An 18,031-nucleotide genomic window follows, 5' to 3' on the forward strand; every position below is an offset into this window, starting at 1 on the left:
ACAAGCAGCAAGGTGCTACAAGCTATTTCCGTACAGGTTCTGAAGCAAAGTCCACCTAGTCAAAGAAGTAGGAAAACCCCTACATGTAGCAGGATTCACTGGCACATTTAGAAATAAAATATTAATTTTTAATACACAGTATCTATATAAAAATGCATTGTTTCTTTACTTTAATTGCATTGGATAATATATCCAAAACAGAAAAATTGCTCAGAAAAAAATATGAATAGAGTTACACCGACTTCCAGAAGTTTGGTAGGTTGCCCAATACTTTTAATATGAACATTACTCAGATTTCAATAAGGCTCTCATTTTTGCAGCAATTAATGGTATGCATAGTATAATACATTTATGAGTATATGTTAGTGACTCTCCAATCGCAATCAAGCATCAAAAAAGGAACTTATTTGCCACCCTGTATTAGAACCACAAACATTGTTGGCTAAAATCTATTCAGTTACCTCACTAAGTCAATGACACTTATTTTTGAATATTTATGCATAGACATGTGCTTTAAAGTACTTAAAAGAAAGGGAAAAAGCATCCTGTGATTATTAGCCAGCAATTATCTTAAAAGGAACATACTATAATCATAAGAATAAGATGATAAAAAAATGTGGGGAGGGGATGATTTGTCAATATGTTACATACTTGTCCATCAGCAAATATAAGATTTCCAAATGATGGTGAAAAGTCTTTCAGACTAGCAGAGGCAGGTGTGGCTTCCCAATCAAGTTTTATTGATCCAAATGTTCCTGCTTTCCGAACAATGGACAGCTTCAGAATATTATCTGGTGGTGGTACTTCATAAACAGCCACTGTCCTGTTCATATCCTTGAAAGAGAACAATTTTATTAAAAATATAATAATGCCTGTATTTCAGAAGGAGGAGGGGGAAGAAGAGAAAGAGCGAGAGATAATAAATAATATATTATATATAATAGGATATCTCTAGGAGTTAGGAATTGTTCTTTCAGGGATCATTAGGCCAAAGTGAGAGTAGTAATAACAAAAGTACAAACGCATTTATCACATACATAAATAGACCCACTTTCTCCCTCTGGATTTTCTCACAAAATAGTTGAGAGCTTCCTCCCTTAATAAAAGCTTCTACTTAATTATTTAGTTAATTATTATTACCTATTTTATGAGTTAATTATTAATGGCATATTTTATGAGAAATGCTACAGCTTTTCTATTTCTTCATTTAAATGTATGGAGAGTGTCTTTGATAGTGGTTGTTCTTTATCATGGCATATTATCAGAAATCCTTTTAGCCTACGAATACTGTGAAGTGGACAAGAATCTGTCAATGTTGTATTGTGCCACCTGTTCTTTGGATATCTGCCTAATCTGTCTATTGAGGGGAACAGATGGAGAGGTAGGTGAAATACTATTGATATTCTATTTTTACTGCCTGGAGATTTTAAGGGTCTGGATGGGAGAGAACAGCTTGAAGTTTAATCTAAGAAAGATGTAACTATAGTTTGTACATTAAGATTCTCTATCAACTGTAGTGTTACTTCTGTTATCTCACAAGCAAATGTAGGAACAGATTCACAATTGGGGGTCCATCTACACTCACAGCTCCTGCTTGAAGGTAGAATAGCAAGTAGAAATGCCTTCACCAAAGTTCAAATAATGCTCCACTTGTGGCCTTACCTGGTAGGCTAAAACTCACACCCTCATTACCACTGTAACAGGCTACTACAACCTACTTTAGGTTGGATTGCCCATAAAGACTACTTAAAAATTACAAATAATTCACCGGCTCTCAATGCTCGAAATACATAATATGGAATTTATAGACCTAAATAGAGCGACAATTGATTTTCAGGTATAAATTATTCTGCTAGTTTTGACCTTTATGGTTTGGCATCTGAGTACCTGTAGAAATGCCTGTTCTAAATAGAATCTAGTAACCAACCTCCTAGATCTTACAGGAATAATATTTAATTATTTTATATAGCATGTATTATATATGTAAACTGCTGAAAGTCACCAGATTGTAATGAAATTGATTGAATGAATAAGATTCAAGACCTTTAGTGGTAAGGATCAATAGATGCTTAGCAAGTATTTGTCAACTAATCTTGTTATATTCAGGTTAAGATAAATAAATAGGAAAAATTATAATTATGAACCACTTGGCTTCATTATATCATAGGAAAACATAATAGCAATGGGCATATTAAGCATCAGTAAAAGATTTATAATTTCACGTTTTAACCTATGTATTATTACCTACATACCTTGAAATCAGGGGTGAAATGCTACCGGTTCAGGCCGGATCTCCCAAACTGGTGGTAAAAAATGCTACTGGTTCACCGAACCGGTAGTAAAAACAGAAAAGTTCCGAAGATCAGCTGAGTGACGCGTGATCATCAGAACTGGTTAAAAAAAAAAGGTTCCGATGATCACAGTTGTGGCTTGTGAGCTTGGTAAACTTTTAAAAAACTTTTTTAAAGCATTTTTTACTACTGGTAAACCCGTAGTTTTAAATGCTTTAAAAAAGTGGGGGGGAAAGGTTCCGAAAATCAACCGCCACAGCTGTGATCGTCAGAACCTTTTTTTACCTTTTAAAAGCATTTTTTACTACCAGAGTACAGCTGATTTCCTCCCCCTCGTTGTCTACTTACCTCCCCAAGCCTTCTAGGGCATATTGCGCATGTGTGCATGTGCAGCACGTGTTTGGTGCGCACTGCGCATGCACGCATGCAGCGTGCATGCGCAGCCAGCAAACCAGTGGCAAAACGGTTCAGATTTCCCCACTGCTTGAAATGGTCAGCTTAGAATAAGAATAGTTTCTACTGCTCTTGATACTGAGATGTTTCAGTTTGTTCTCACCTTGTTAATATTGAACTGAAATATTCCTCTGGGGTTATCATTCTCTTCAATTAAAATCTCAGCTATTTCTAAACCAAGTTTCTTCATGCTCTGTTGCCCTCTAGTAAGAGAAGAATTCAGTAACTGCACACTACTAATATTGATTAAAAATCCCTCTTGTAATTCTGGAATATTATCCTGTAAGATAAAAAATGTTTTAAATTCTTTTGCAGATTCAGATTTTGGATAGACTAGTAAGAGAAATCATTTCAAGTTACAATTATTTCAATGGAAAGTAAAGACATGGATGACCAAGCAACCAATTCCCTTAATATAAAGAAGATTAGTTATTTAAAAACAAATGGTTGTTAAAAATTATATTTTCTTTGCTGAAAATATAATTTCATTGTATCAAAATCTGTTCTTCTCTGTATATCTGTATATCATTTAAGGAAAAGTTAAAGATAAATTAAATTCATTAATTTAAGGTTCAAGATTACAGATAAAGGGTTCAGATTGTCTAAGGACAGCTTCTCCCAGATTGTATCTACCTGTTCCATCAAACCTGCAATTGCACTATAATAGGAATAAATGATTTTGGCCCTGTCACTTTGTGAAACTGAATTCAAATCCTCTGTTTGAATTTAATTAAGCCTTGTCTGGCCCAAAAGATGATATGGCTTGTAGAGAAATGTCATAATATACTAGATTGGAATCACTTTGCCTTCACAAAAATGAGGAAAATCTATCCAGATGAGGTGCAGCAGAGATTGTACAAAATTGTAGCATCAGAAAATAAGCATGGAATGTTTTAATAGAAACCAGAATCATTGGAGGTTGGGCAGCATATGAATTTATTTTTGTTCTGTTGAATTGTATTGAAAAGTTTTTCAGAAGTGGTTTACAAATGCCTCCTTCCTACGGCTGAAAAATGACTGGCCACCAAGCTGGCTTCCTGCCCACGTGCTCACTGTCTTTTGTTTTCTAGCCTGATGTCTTAATCACTACATCAAAGTGGCGTTCATAAATTTAATAAATTATTATTACTAATAGTACTTCATAAATATGATAGACTAGTCCATATCATTTACTGAGAGAACATGTAGATAAAATCTAGAAGTTGTTGAGATTATAAATTATAGAGGGCAATACACCAGCAAGTTTTCTATTTATTAACTGGTTTATTAATCAATCAATCAATCAATCATAAAGCACATAGATATATCTGAACTTTTTCTCACGCATAAATAATATTCAAACATTAATCAACTTGGGAATTTTCAACTAGCGTAAATAACATTTGAAGTATGAAATATACTGTAAAGTTAAAATACAGTGAAAAAATAGATTTTTAAATACAGGGAATGTAATTAATTCAGATTTAGATGTATTGGGAACGATAACATTAAATTATTGAGTACTATCCTACTTTTATGCAGAAATATTAATCAGAAAAGTATTTTCACTTTTCATGTCATTCACATATAGGCTTTTTACAAACTATTTATATACTTTCAAATACTCACTGGTAAAATGGTTACATTAATTGAAACTAATGTTATATTCTCTGTCATAATAATGGTCTTGTTTTCCAATCTATAATCTTCATTTTCAATGGCTTGATTAACAAGTGGGAGTGAAAAGATAGGGTGGGATATTACGTGTATACTAATATCACCAACAAATGGTTGTTCTCTGAAAATATGTAAAGTAATAGTAGTTGATGTCCCTAGGAAAAAAACAATATTAAAGTTAATGAATATATATATTATTTTGAGTTTGTTTTTTCCAACCAAAACTAATATGATTATAGCTAATGAACTACATAATAATAATAACTCATATTACTTCCATAAATTGCATTTTCTCTAGGATCAAGAAAAAAATTGTTATGATAAAAATTAAGAAATTTAAAAAACTGTAAGCACACTTTTCTAAACATAGTTTTTTCAAACATTTCAAATGCTTTTTTAAAAAAAATCAGTGAAATGTCTCACTTAAATACAAAATTATAACTCATATTTCTTGCTACTCATATATTGTACTCTACATAAAATGTTTGAAACTATACTCAGAAATGTTTTCTTTAAAATCTATAGATGTAACTGCAACATTGTATATCAGAAAACCTTTTTTTTTAAAAAAAAATCTGGAAATATATACTTGAATTTCTCTAGGATATTCTCAGAACTGACTCACCTTCAGGCTCTTCTACTTTATTAAAAAGAGAATCTGTGTGCCATCCCACTACACCAAGGGGAGTGTCATTGGGCAGAATAGTAAGTATAGCTTTTGCTCGACTTCTATCAATTATGGCTCCTCTCTGGGGGTCTTGAATGCCCACGGTGCTAATATGAGTGAGAGTTATAATCAGTGTCTCTGAAGCTTCAGGAATAACGTCTGCAAGGACTGTTAATGTTACTGTTGACAAAGCCTGACCCTCTGAAAATGCCACCTAGAGAATTTAACAAGAGAATATACAACTTTATATTTGTTACATAACTGTTGGCTTAACACAACAGTTTAAGATGCAATCAAGTGAAAGTTAGCAGTTTTTGTATCAATTAAAGGAAACATTTAATCAAATTATCCTAATCAAATTGCCGTATCAATATTGCTTACTTTTAAAATGACTTTTAAAAGTCATTACTTTTTTTAAGTTACATAATTATCTATGCTTATTCAACTACTTGCAATGTAATAGTAAAACATAAATAAATTGTAAATAATATTGTAAGCCCTTAGAGCCGTGATGGCGAACCTATGGCACACGTGCCACAGGTGGCATGCATAGCCATATCAGTGGGCACGCCAGCTCAGCTCTGGTGTGCATGTGCGTGCCAGCCAGCTGATTTTCGGGCCTTCTGTGCCCACCAGAAGTAGGAAAACAGGCTGTTTCCTGCCTCTGGAGGGCCTGGGGCAGGGAGGGAAGGCCCATTTTTCTTTCTTTCTTACCTGGCTCCACATCCTCTATGCATCTGGGAAGGGCGAAAACAGCCTTTCCCACTCCCTCTGAGGCCCTCCGGAGGCCTGAAAGGGCCCATTTCCCAACTCCCGGTGGGACAGGAAGTGACATTTTTTGCTGTCCCCAGCCTCCAGAGACTCCTAGAGAGGCTCTCGAGGCTGAAGACAGCAAAAAAGTCACTTCCTGTCCCACCGGGAATTGGGAAATGGGCCCTTTCAGGCTTCCTGAGGGCCTCCGAGGGAGTGGGAAAGGCTGTTTTCGCCCTTCCCAGATGCATAGAGAGGAGGAGCCAAGTAAGAAAGAAAAACGGGCCTACCGGGCCATCGCATGCCAGAAGCACGGGGGGAGGGGGATTGCACGCACATGAGCAGGGCAGGATGCATAGAATTATGGGTGTGGGCATGCGCATGCGTGAACCTCCCCCGCCCCCCCCCTCTCCTGACATGCGATGGCAAAAAGGTTAGCCATCACTGCCATAGAGATACCGTTCAGTAAGATGGGCAACAAATACATTTTATAAACAAACAAACAAATGAAGTATATCTAAGATACTTTTGTAGTACTGGAAATATACAAGTTGTAACCAATAATTGAATTGGTAATGCTGGTTTTCTTTTCAATGTTATTTTGTTTAGCTATAGTACAAAATAAAATCTTACTGTTGCAATATTTTCAGGATCAGACTCAATAATGATAATAAGAGTTAGAGGTTTAAATATATTTCTCTTTAATCATAACAGGCATTCTATATTCACTGAATATTCACAGATAGAAGCAAGGAAAATGGTGAAGGTGGCTCCTTATATATACAAGGGGTGGAGCCAAGAATGGGAGTGGTGAATTATGAATACATTAGGAACCAAAGAATAAGTTAACCCCCGATGTCCCATATATACATTATTTACACATTAGGGAATAAGGCATTTACATCTCACAAATCCCCCTCTAAATGCCGGTTCGCTATACAACACCAATTACATTCAGATTCAGGACAATATAAGACATATAATTTTGATGTTAAATATTTGTGCTGTTTAGAAGGTAAAGGCTTCGTCAATATGTCAGCTAATTGTTCAGAGGTATCACAATGCACTGCTTTGATAAATCCATCTTGAGACAATTGTCTCACATGCTTAAATTTTATATCTATATGCCTGGACCTTTGTCCAATGGCATCGGATCTGGATATTTCAATGGCTGCTTTATTATCTTCATGCATAACAAAAGGCAAAGCAGGTTTTTTCCAAACATCTGAAATCAAATCATTAAACCATACAAGGTTATTTGCAGCTTTGGACAAACAAACATATTCCGCTTCTGTGGTCGAAGTGGCTACCAGTTCTTGTTTACCAGTGTACCAGTAAACTGGACAGTCATTTAATAGAAAAATATAACCAGAAGTGCTCTTTCTGCATGATATATCTCCAGCCCAATCCGCATCTGCGTAACATGTAAGTTTTGGTTCTTTATCATTACTAGGTTCTAATACTAAGCAAAAATCTAATGTACTTTTCAGATATCTTAGAATTCTTTTGACTGCTTCCCAATGATACATTGTTGGTTTGCTAACATATCTTGACAATAAGTTGAGTGGTAATGCAATATCTGGCCTGGTCCAATTAGATATATAAAGAAGTGAACCTATGACTGATCTATAAAATGTATTATCCTTGAATTCAGGGGAAGATTCATCAGTGTTTCTAAGGAAATCAGTTTGCATAGGAGTGTCACAGGGTTTGGCATTGTTTAAATTGCATTTGTTCAGAAGTTCAATGATTTTATCTTTCTGAGTAAGTTTGAATCCCCTTCTAGTTTTGTTAATTTGTACACCAAGGTATTTGTTTACTTTACCTAGAGATTTCAACGAGAAATGTTCGTTTAGCTTATTTACAAAGGTTTCTCTTCTCTCCTTGTGTTTTCCTATATATAAAATATCATCTACATAAATTAATACAAATTCAATATGATCATCACTCTTTTTTACAAAGAAACAGTTATCAGCAGTGGTAGCGTTGAAATCCATGGTCTTAAGTACTTTTACCAAGCAATCGTACCATCTTTTGCCAGATTGCTTTAATCCGTATAGACTCTTGTTCAATAGCCAAATTTCATTCTTATTAGTGTATTGACTGTGTGGTGCTCTTACATATATTTCCTTATCTAGTTTTGCGTGTAAATACGCAGTCTGTATGTCATATTGAAATACATCAAGATTGAGTGCAGATGCCACTACTAGAGCTGTTTTAACACTCTCTGTTCTCACTGTGGGGGAGTATGTGTCAGTGTAGTCCTCCGGATATTTTTGTGCATAACCTTGTGCAACCAATCTAGCTTTGTATAGAGTATTGCCTCCTTCTAGATTCTTAATTTTATAAATCCACCTGGTACCTATAATCGTTTTATTTTTAGGTGCAATCGCAGGTGTAAACACATTTAATCCTTGCAAACTTTCCATCTCTTTTTTCATAGCTATTTCCCATTTTTCCTTTTCTTCACGAGGGAGTTTTAATACTTCCTCATATGTATTAGGTGTCATTTGTTCACCATCCATATGCATTATGTAATCTCTGTATTTATTTGGTACTTGATTTCTATTGTTTCTAATAGCTCTTTCGGGTTTGCTATGGTTATCATGCAAATATCTTGCTTCCTTTTTTGTTAATGTGTCTGTCTTTATTTTGTGCTGACTATTTGTCCAAGTTTTGGTTTTGTTTTTATTTTTGTTGATATTTTGATTTTCTATTGTCCCTTCCTCACAAGATTTTGTATCTTTGCATTTATTTGGAAATATTTCATTAAGATGTAATTTAGACCAATTGGCCTGTTCATGGAACACAGCTGTTCTGGAGACTATAAATTTGTTATTATTATCAATGAATCTGTACCCTTTGGTGCCAGTTTCATATCCCATAAATCTTAATCTTCTGGATACGTTTTCTCCCTTTCTTCTCAACTGCTTAGGTATGTGTACGTCTGCAGTGACTCCAAATATGTGCATGTGTGCTAATTTGGGTTTCCTATTATACATCACCTCATATGGTGTTTTATTCACAATACTGGACCAGGTTCTATTTTGAGTGTAATTCGAATAATGTAAGGCCTCTGACCAAAATTGTTTGCCTAAACCAGCATCCTCTAATGTGCACCTAATCATGGTTTGTAGTGTGGAATTCTTTCTCTCTGCAATCCCGTTTTGGAACGCAGAAAATGGACTAGACGTGAAATGTAGCATTCCTCTATCCTTTAACCATTGGGAGAATTCTTTAGACATGAATTCACATCCCCTATCTGTCATAATTTGTTTTATTCTGATATTATGTTGTGTTTCTATGCGTTTGTAGAATTCCTTAAATTTCTGAAAGGTTTCATCCTTGTGTTTTAATGTGTAAACAAAACCATAGCGACTGTAATCGTCTACTATTGTTAGGAAGTAACGTTTTCTATAAGTGATTGATGGAGTTAATGGACCAACTAGGTCCATATGTACTAAGTCAAAAATTTTGTTAGTTGATCTGTTGGATTTTTTTGGTCTGGGACTAGTTTTTAGTTTAGTGGATTTACATACTGAGCATTCCAAATAATTTTCACAATTTTTTATTTTGACACCTTCTGCGTGTTCAGTCATTTTTTGTACTACAGGAAAACTTGCATGTCCTAACTTCCTATGCAAGATGTGAGCACACTCATCATGAATTGGTTTACCTATTCTTGGTTTCTTCTCATTGTGTGTATTTGCGTGATCATGAGATATTTTACATTCATCATTGTCACTGTTACTAACATTTTCATCATCTGCCTCAATACAATCTTCCATATTTGAATCAATGTTATGTAACCATCTTTCTTTTGTTATTAGATAGGGTAGGCCTCCTTTAATCATCACAGTGCCTACATTTGTTTTGTCCTTCTCTAAAGTTGCTTTCCCCTTTGAGAAAACTATATTGATGTCAGAATCTCTGCTTAGTTTTATGGCACTTAGTATGTTATGAGGTATTTCTGGAATTAACAATACCCCCTCTATTTTTCCTAGGCCAGGCAAGGTCACATTTCCTCTGCCTAATACTTGAACCTTTTCTTGATTAGCTACCTTTATTACAAATTTATCTTCTGTAAATGAAGACAATATATTTTTGTTATTAGTGGTGTGGTTGGTTGCCCCAGAATCAATAAGCCAATTATTGTTCTCATTTTGTTGTGTTTTAGTGCTGTCTTGTTTATTTAGTCCATTCAGTGAACCAGATTTTCTCTCTTTTGAATTTTCTCTACCCCCTCTACTATCTCTGTAATTTGGTGGGCTTCTATATTTATGTCTATCTGTGGAAGACTGTCTATAATTGTATTTGCTCCTATACTCTGACCTATGTCTCTCCTTTGAGATTTTGGGACAGTCTCTTCTATTGTGTTCCCTGGACCCACAATTATGGCATTTAAAAGCTTCATTGTATTTTTCCTGGAAAGCTACCTTCCTAAAAGATTTGTGTTCTGTGTGATTGCTGGAACGATTTTTTCTTGAATTGTCTTCTGCTATCAATTTGTTAGATAGACTTTCTATGGATAAATATCCTAGATTGATGGTGTCTAAGTGTGACATAAAACTATCCCATGATGAATCAAGTGAATTGATAATAACACTTTTCATTGTTTGATCTGAAATCACTTCCCCCCTCAAATGCAGCTCAGCTCTTATTTTGTTTAGAGATATCAAATGCTCACTTATGGAAACCCCTGGTTTTACTCTGGAAGAAAAGAAATCCTTAGACATTCTTGTAGTGGTAGCTACACTATCGCTGTGAAACAGATTAAACATGCATTGAATTATTTCTGAAACAGTTAGGTTTGGTTTGATGCTATGATACATTGCAGGAGACACGCTAGATATTATTAAGAAAAATGCTCTATGATGTAAACAATCTATTTTTAAAGTCCAAGGTCTTCTTGGAGGACTAGTGATAAAGAATAGCAAATTTTCTTTCATAAAGACAACCTGGAGCTGTTGATACCATTCTTGCAAATTAATGCCATCAACTCTAAGTTTTGGGAAGTCACTGGGTAAGTTTCCCACATTATTTTGTCCATTACTTACAACCTGAGGTAGTCCGTGGTCTCGCAAGTGCAGGAAATTGCAAAACGGCATGGGGATGCTCGCAACGAGTCTGCGCGGTTCTCTGGCCAGTTCAAGTCTTTCCGGACCGTCTACGTAGTTTCACACATGCGCGTTGCTCATTTCTTCTTTGGCGTCGTCGTGGAAGGTTCTCTCCATTGCAGCTCGCTCGCTCCGCTCCTCTTCAGACGAGTCGGTTTCTGGCTCGGTTTTAGGAGTTTTGATGGCGGCGACTGCTCTTTTCTTTCTTTTGTGTGCGTTGGTACTTGATCCGGTCTGCGGTGTAGGGCGGAATCGACATGGCTCTCTGGGCTCGGGCGTCGTCGCTCTCGAAGTCAGGATGGGAGCGTGCAGGTCTTGAGGTATCGGCTTGTTCTCTAGCTTCTTCGTTGTCGCTTTGGAAATTTTTAATTTTGGCCCAAATGCAGCAAAAAGCGTCTTCATTGCTGACTTTACTTGGGATTTCGTTAAGTCGTCTTCGCTTTCTGATTCTGGTTCTTCTGAAGAGTTTGAATCTTCCTTTTCGCTTTCGTTGTCTGATAACGTTTTTCGCGCCAGAAATTTTGAACTGAGCATTTTGATTGGCTCTGCTTCGCTCACTTTGGAGGCTTGTTGGAACCAAGATGGCTGCCATTCAAAATTTCGCGCGGGATCACATCTTTTCTTTTTCATAACGACTTTCTCTGTAGTCATATCACTCACAGTTTTTTGGTCTTTGGGTTTCTCTTTAGCAATGTTTTTCTCTCTCGCTGCTCCGCTGTTTTTCAGCATTTCTTGGAGATTCGCGATGAGGCTTTCATCATTCTTCTGGCTTTTTAATAGTTTTAATATCTCTGACCTGAGTTCGTTATTTTCTATTTCGATTTCCTCCTGGTCATTATTTTCATTTATTAGTTCTTCTTCTTCAGTGGTGTATTCTTCGGATTCTCTCGAAATCGCGTTTGTGGATTCGTTGATTATTTCTTGTTCAGTTTCTATTTCTTTGCTGTAGGCCCTGGTGTTGGGCCTATCTTTCTTAGACATCTTTAAGTATTTATTGAGTCAATTAACCATCCTCTGCTACCAGCTTGTTGCAATATTTTCAGGATCAGACTCAATAATGATAATAAGAGTTAGAGGTTTAAATATATTTCTCTTTAATCATAACAGGCATTCTATATTCACTGAATATTCACAGATAGAAGCAAGGAAAATGGTGAAGGTGGCTCCTTATATATACAAGGGGTGGAGCCAAGAATGGGAGTGGTGAATTATGAATACATTAGGAACCAAAGAATAAGTTAACCCCCGATGTCCCATATATACATTATTTACACATTAGGGAATAAGGCATTTACATCTCACACTTACAGGGAAGCTGGACTGTAACTCCTACTGTAGTCCAACGTATTTTGAAGAAAGCAGGTTGAAGCAAGTTGAAATATCAGATACTACCTTACTCAAATTTAGGAAGAGGATATTTTAATATCTGCAGTTTATTCCTGTATTTCCTATTAAGACTATTGCAAATTCCATAGCTTAAATATGCAACTTTTGCTTTGTTTACCGGATAGAAACTTTATGTTGTTGGAGAGGAAGAGTATGCTAATATGATTTTGGATTTTTCTTATGTCTAACAAAGTTTATTTTGCTTTTTGTATTAAAATTCTAAGTTGCATTGGCATTCAGAAGAAATAAAAAACACACTTTTTCCTGCAATAATCCTTTGCAATGGCAACTGACTATAATCTTGAGTACTTATAAAGGGAACCTCATAACATTTTAGAATTTTTTTCTAGAGTAAGCACAACCTCTTTACCCAAACAGCAATACTGAAACTTTCAATTTAGAAAAGAAATCTGGGTATTTCCTAAAAGTCATCTCTTGCCATTTTATACCCAAACTCATATTGTTCAAGGGGTGTGTTCCTCTTCATGAGTGAATTTTCACTGAGTCTATGCAGCAGCAAGTAAGAAAGTGCTATTGTATAATTTGTATTATCTGAGTGACATTCAATTTTGTCTTCAATAAATTAGATCCACTTCAGTCCATTTTCTATACAATCAATCCATGCTTATTAAGAAATAAGTGCAACAATATTAAATAGTTTCCTGCAGGTACTCATAAACAGCATTGTAAATTGACACGATCCAAGGTACTATATATATGTATAGTATGTATACATACTATATACTATACATACTATACATACATACTATATACATACTATACTATATACATACATACTATATACATATAGTACTAATATACTATAGTATGTATACTATAGTATGTATGAGTATGAGTATCGTATCAGTATGCATTGTAGTATAAATTTATATTTTAATTGTTTCCCTCAAATATGGTATTGATACTGGATTTCTAAAAAATAGTGTATATCACAACTTACTTCCCCTAGGAAGGACTGAAGTAACATCACACAGAAAGCACTTTTTCAACCAAAGTAAATTCACAATTTATATAAAAGCATGTCTCATACATTCAAAGTTACAATCAACCTCCTCCCCCCCACCAAAAAAAAACTACTCAAGACCCAGTGGTGGGTTCCTCCCGGTTCGGCCGAGCCGGTAGCCGTGACGATATGACGTCACCGAACCGGTTCTCTTTGTCCAGGAGCTGGGCTCTCCTGCCCCCTACCCCCGCGTCATTCTTACTTTTTATTTCTTTTTTGTTTAGCTCAGCTGACAGGTGCGGCAGAGTGGATTGCCGCACCTCAGCTGGGCAGATTGCTAACGGGCTTGCAGGGAGAGTAAGTTTGGCGTGCATGCGAGCAAAGCCCCGCCAAGCCACTACTTGAAGAATCTAATTCTAATTCTAATTCCCCATACTTCTGCTTACCGCTGCTGGCAAAGGTAAGGCTGAAGGGTACGTGTGGGTGGGGGTGGGAGAGCTGGTGGAGGGGTGATACCAGCAGCAGGTGGTGGACCGATGCGCGCAGGGAGGGAGGGGAGCGCACAGAAGATCATGTCACTGGAGCTCTTCCCGTGCATTTCCCCCAGCTAGCCTGGCCTGCAAGGGAAGCACGTGGGAGACCTTAGCTGCAGTTTACTCATGAGCAACATTGGCCGGGAGAGGCAGGGAGAAATGCCAATGGTGCTCACGAGTAAACTGGGGCTCCTAAGGGGGGGGGTCAAGCCTCCCCTCCCACAACATCTTCACCTGAGGGCATTGCTGGCAACCACTTCCTGCGCCTCCCGTCCCGTGCTCTTCACGCTGCTGCTCGGCCTCGACGCACGGAGGCAGGAGGTAGTCTGCGATCTGCTGGCTGCCTCTAATCTGTAGTTTACTCATGAGCAAGTTTACTAGTTTACTCGTGGAGCAAGTTTACTCGTGAGCAACTTTACTCGTGAGCATGGTGCTCATGAGTAAACTGCAGATTACAGGAAGCCGGCAGATCATTGGCTTACTCGCTCTGCTGCTCGCCTGGCAGAGCGCAGACTGGCAGCTCCAGGTCGCCTCGCAGCCGTTGTGTGCAGGGAAAAACCTTGCAAAGTAAAGAAAAACTTCTCCTGAGTGCGAGAAGGTAATTGCCTCGCACTCCCTGCACTCAATGGCTGAGAGATGACCCACAGCTGCCACTCTCCGGTAAAATGCGCGTCTCGCAGTGGGGCATAATTTGGGGTGGCAGGTGATGGGGGAGAGCTCAGCAAGCTTTGCTTTGCTTTGCTCCCCTCTCCCTGCTGGTCAGTGGCGTTGCATGCAGATACTGCACTGGGAGTGATAGGGGCAGCAGCAGTCCTCTCCTGTCTTTCTCCAGCTGGGCGGGGAAAAAAGGAGGGGGACTTCACAAACAAAAGAGAATTCTCTCTTTTGGCACCAGAGCCAAAGCTAAAAGAAACTGGTGGGGAGAAAAAGAGGGAGCGTAGGAACAGGGGAAGGGCAATTTTTTCATTGTTTTAACTCCGTAGCAACATCCTTCCCAGCTACTGCTTTCTTTGCTCAGCAGCAGAGCTTTCTTTTTTTTTTTTAAGGTTAATTCCCTTCTTCCCGGGAGAGAGAAGAGCAAGGACAGGGAGAGAAAAAGAAGGCAGGGTGGGAGCGGGGGTCTTCTTAGTCCCGGCTGGTTCCTTGGGTCCCCTCAACTTTTCAGTCCCAGAAAGTGGCTGTTTTGCAGCCATGCACCATTTTCTGTCCTTGCCTCCTTCCTGTTTTTATTTGGTTTTCCCTCCCACCCTGAAAGGAGTTTCAAGCAAAAGAAGGGGGGGAAGAAGGATTCAAGAGTGGGAAGGGAAGGGATTGGGAAGAATTAGAATGAAGAGACTTCCCGGCTCAGGGAAGGCTTATAGTCCAGAATCCAGACTTTCCCCTTTTCTCTTGCTGTGCTTTTATTTCCAAAGCCCCCCCCCCCCTCCAGTCCATTCTCTTTCCCTAAAAACGAAGCGGGCGGTGTGTAACAAAAAGAAGATTTAAAGAAAGAAAGTTGAGCTAGTTTGTAAGGAAAACAAGTACTGTCAAGGTTCAGTGCAAGCCATACTAGTATTCCAAACTAATGAGTCTTAATGTCTGGTTAAAATGGGTAGTATAGTACTTCCATTTAAAGAAGAAAAGCATAGCTCAGACTATTGCTATGATTTTTTGCTCCTATATTCTGTTGTTTAGGTATAAATTTTGTTAATGTAGAAGGTTTACAGCCTATTAAACAACTGAGCTAACTGTTTGCCTGCAATCATGTGTATCTATTAGGAGTAATTCCCACTGAAAGAGAGTAGCTTACTGCCAAGTAAACATGCATAGGCTTTACATAGTTGAGAGATACGGTATCGATTAGTATGAGGTATATTATAGAGAAAAATGAGAACTTCTGTAACAGATACTTTGTGCCCAGACCAGGTGTATGTGTGTGTGTGTGTTTTTGTGTGTGTGTGTGAGTGAGTGAGTGAGAGAGACAGAAAGAGACAGACAGACAGACAGACAGAAAGAAAGAGGGAAGGAGAGAGAGATAGAAGAGAAAGAGGAAGAGAGAGAGAGAAAAAAACCCTCTGTGCTATTATTTTTAATTGTTCCATTATTTATCATGTATTAATATTTTACACTGTCCCTACATCTAAAGTGATTTTACTGCCTTTCTTTTGCCCAGGGCTATCACATATTTTTCAGGGATTTACATGCATTCAATGACTATAGTCCAGAGCATAAATATGTGTCTGTTTATTTTGTACATCAGGTTGCATAAGTCCATCTTAATATACTATTCCTGGTATGTGATGTTTTGTATACATACAGAGAAAGAAGCCCTCTTGTGATCTTTGACTTTTACGCTTGCTGTCAAACATCAGCCATAATACTAATTACTGTTTTGAACAATATGCACAAATGGCTATTTTATATTGAAATTATGACTGAAATATTTCTGCACCTATATTGGTTCACATTGTCAGGACATTTCTCCTTAGTTTTAGGAGAAAAATTAACGTCTCTCTTTGTTCAGTTTCCATCCATTGCTTCTTGTTTTGCCTTCTAATGCTTTGGAAAATACATTGTCCCCCCTTCTGGCAGCCCCTTAAAAGCCTGTTGCCTATCACACTCTTGAGCAAAGCATGTGAGCCCTTTCCTCTTTTCAGTGGTCCATGAAAGTACATCTATAGTATGTAGATAATAAAGTTGAAAAAAGGTGAACAACATTTTTACAGAACTACAGATACGTTGAGGCTGGGTGTGAAAAGGAATGGCTGGGAGGGGAGGGGCCAGGCAAGGAACCCCTTGACATGAGTGACATTGAGTTGCCCACACTCAACCAGTCACATGACCATCAAGCCACGCCCACAAAATAAGCCACACCCACAGAAACGGTAGTAAAAATATTTAGAACCCACCCCTGTCAAGACCTATCCTCAAATTTACAACTGCTGTACTCATCTTGTGGTCACATGATTGCATTTTGGGCGCTTTGACAACTGGCTTGCATTTATGATCATTTTAAGTGTTTTTTTGCCATTTTCTGACAAAAGACACCCATTTAGGATAATGGGTTCATTTAACAACATGGTTAGCTTAATGGCCTTATTGCATTAATTTAAGAATATTAAACAATACTACTATTATGATTATGATCAAACAAATTACTAGTTTGCTTTACATTTTAATTTTCATAATTTTGCTTTTTCTTTTAAAGAAAATTAGATAAAGTTATCATGTGGCATGAAGAATGCCACATGAAAGCAAAGGAAGAAAAGTTCTTTGCATAAGTCAAAATGATTTTGAAATTTTAGATCAAGAAATTAAAGGACAATATGAGGGAAGAAAACTTCTAAATTAATATTAGTCAATTTCATTCTTATTTAATTAAATCAGTAATACATTAGCAATTAAACCAGTTGGCAGTTTCAATAGCTAAAGTTTTGGCAAAATACATACCATCCCTGAAGTTGGAAATATGTCATTAATACTCCCGCTAGCTTCCCAGTGTACTATAACATGTCCAAATGTACTTATTAAGCGCTCAACATTCAAGGTGATCAAGGTGTCCTGTTCCATTTCTTCTGCTTGTTTAAATAAAGAATTCTAAAAACATACCAATGGTGAAAAATAATACATAGTTTAATATATATATATCTTGTTTTTCTGCTCTTTAAACACTAACAAAAAAAGAATAACCATATATTAAAAAATGTATAAAAATAGTTAAAATCATAATATAAACTGAAAAGGTGTGACTATCAGATTTTGCTTTAATAAAAGCAGTAAATCTTCACTTCAGGCACAGCAATATGACTATACTCCCTAGATATTTAACCCATACTCAGAAATCCACTTACACTCAAAGATGTGATATGGCTTTATTCCACAATAGATAGAAGCTTTTTTTCCTTTCTTTCTCCATATGCATACAGATCTGCCTACTGCAAAATTTTGAAATCAATTCCTGTAGCTCTACTAAAGTTTTCCTGGCCTTAAGATTAGGAGATTTCTGATCAATGTTTACTTAAAAGTTCTATCTAGCCTGAGAAATGTTGGTTCCCATTTTGACAACCTTCTACAGCAGAGAAAATTGGTATGGCTGAAATGCGGCCAGTGAAGAAACTGAGTTCCTTATATTTAATTTCATGATAGAAATAAACAATAAATAAGTTAGGCCAGTTTTTATAAAGATGTTCGCACCCATCATGACACCATTATGTGGTAGCGAACAGATTGCTGGA

The 18,031-nt window shown here is 37.1% G+C and overlaps 1 protein-coding gene across 1 annotated transcript in view; it reads right to left on the reverse strand.

Moving 5' to 3' along the window:
* Positions 1 to 18,031, reverse strand: part of ADGRV1 (adhesion G protein-coupled receptor V1) — a 303,011-nt gene that overhangs the window by 159,978 nt on the left and 125,002 nt on the right. The window contains exons 53-57 of the mRNA XM_070935769.1: positions 17,247 to 17,393; positions 5,026 to 5,281; positions 4,353 to 4,555; positions 2,848 to 3,024; positions 652 to 834 (exon numbers count right to left, since the gene is read on the reverse strand). Coding sequence (XP_070791870.1) covers positions 652 to 834; positions 2,848 to 3,024; positions 4,353 to 4,555; positions 5,026 to 5,281; positions 17,247 to 17,393 — 966 coding nt within the window. The remainder of the gene's footprint in view (positions 1 to 651; positions 835 to 2,847; positions 3,025 to 4,352; positions 4,556 to 5,025; positions 5,282 to 17,246; positions 17,394 to 18,031) is intronic.

This window comes from Pituophis catenifer, unplaced genomic scaffold, assembly GCF_029215685.1.
Source record: "Pituophis catenifer annectens isolate HBS135680 unplaced genomic scaffold, rPitCat1.0.hap2 SCAF_2, whole genome shotgun sequence".
NCBI classification, from domain to species: domain Eukaryota; kingdom Metazoa; phylum Chordata; class Lepidosauria; order Squamata; family Colubridae; genus Pituophis; species Pituophis catenifer.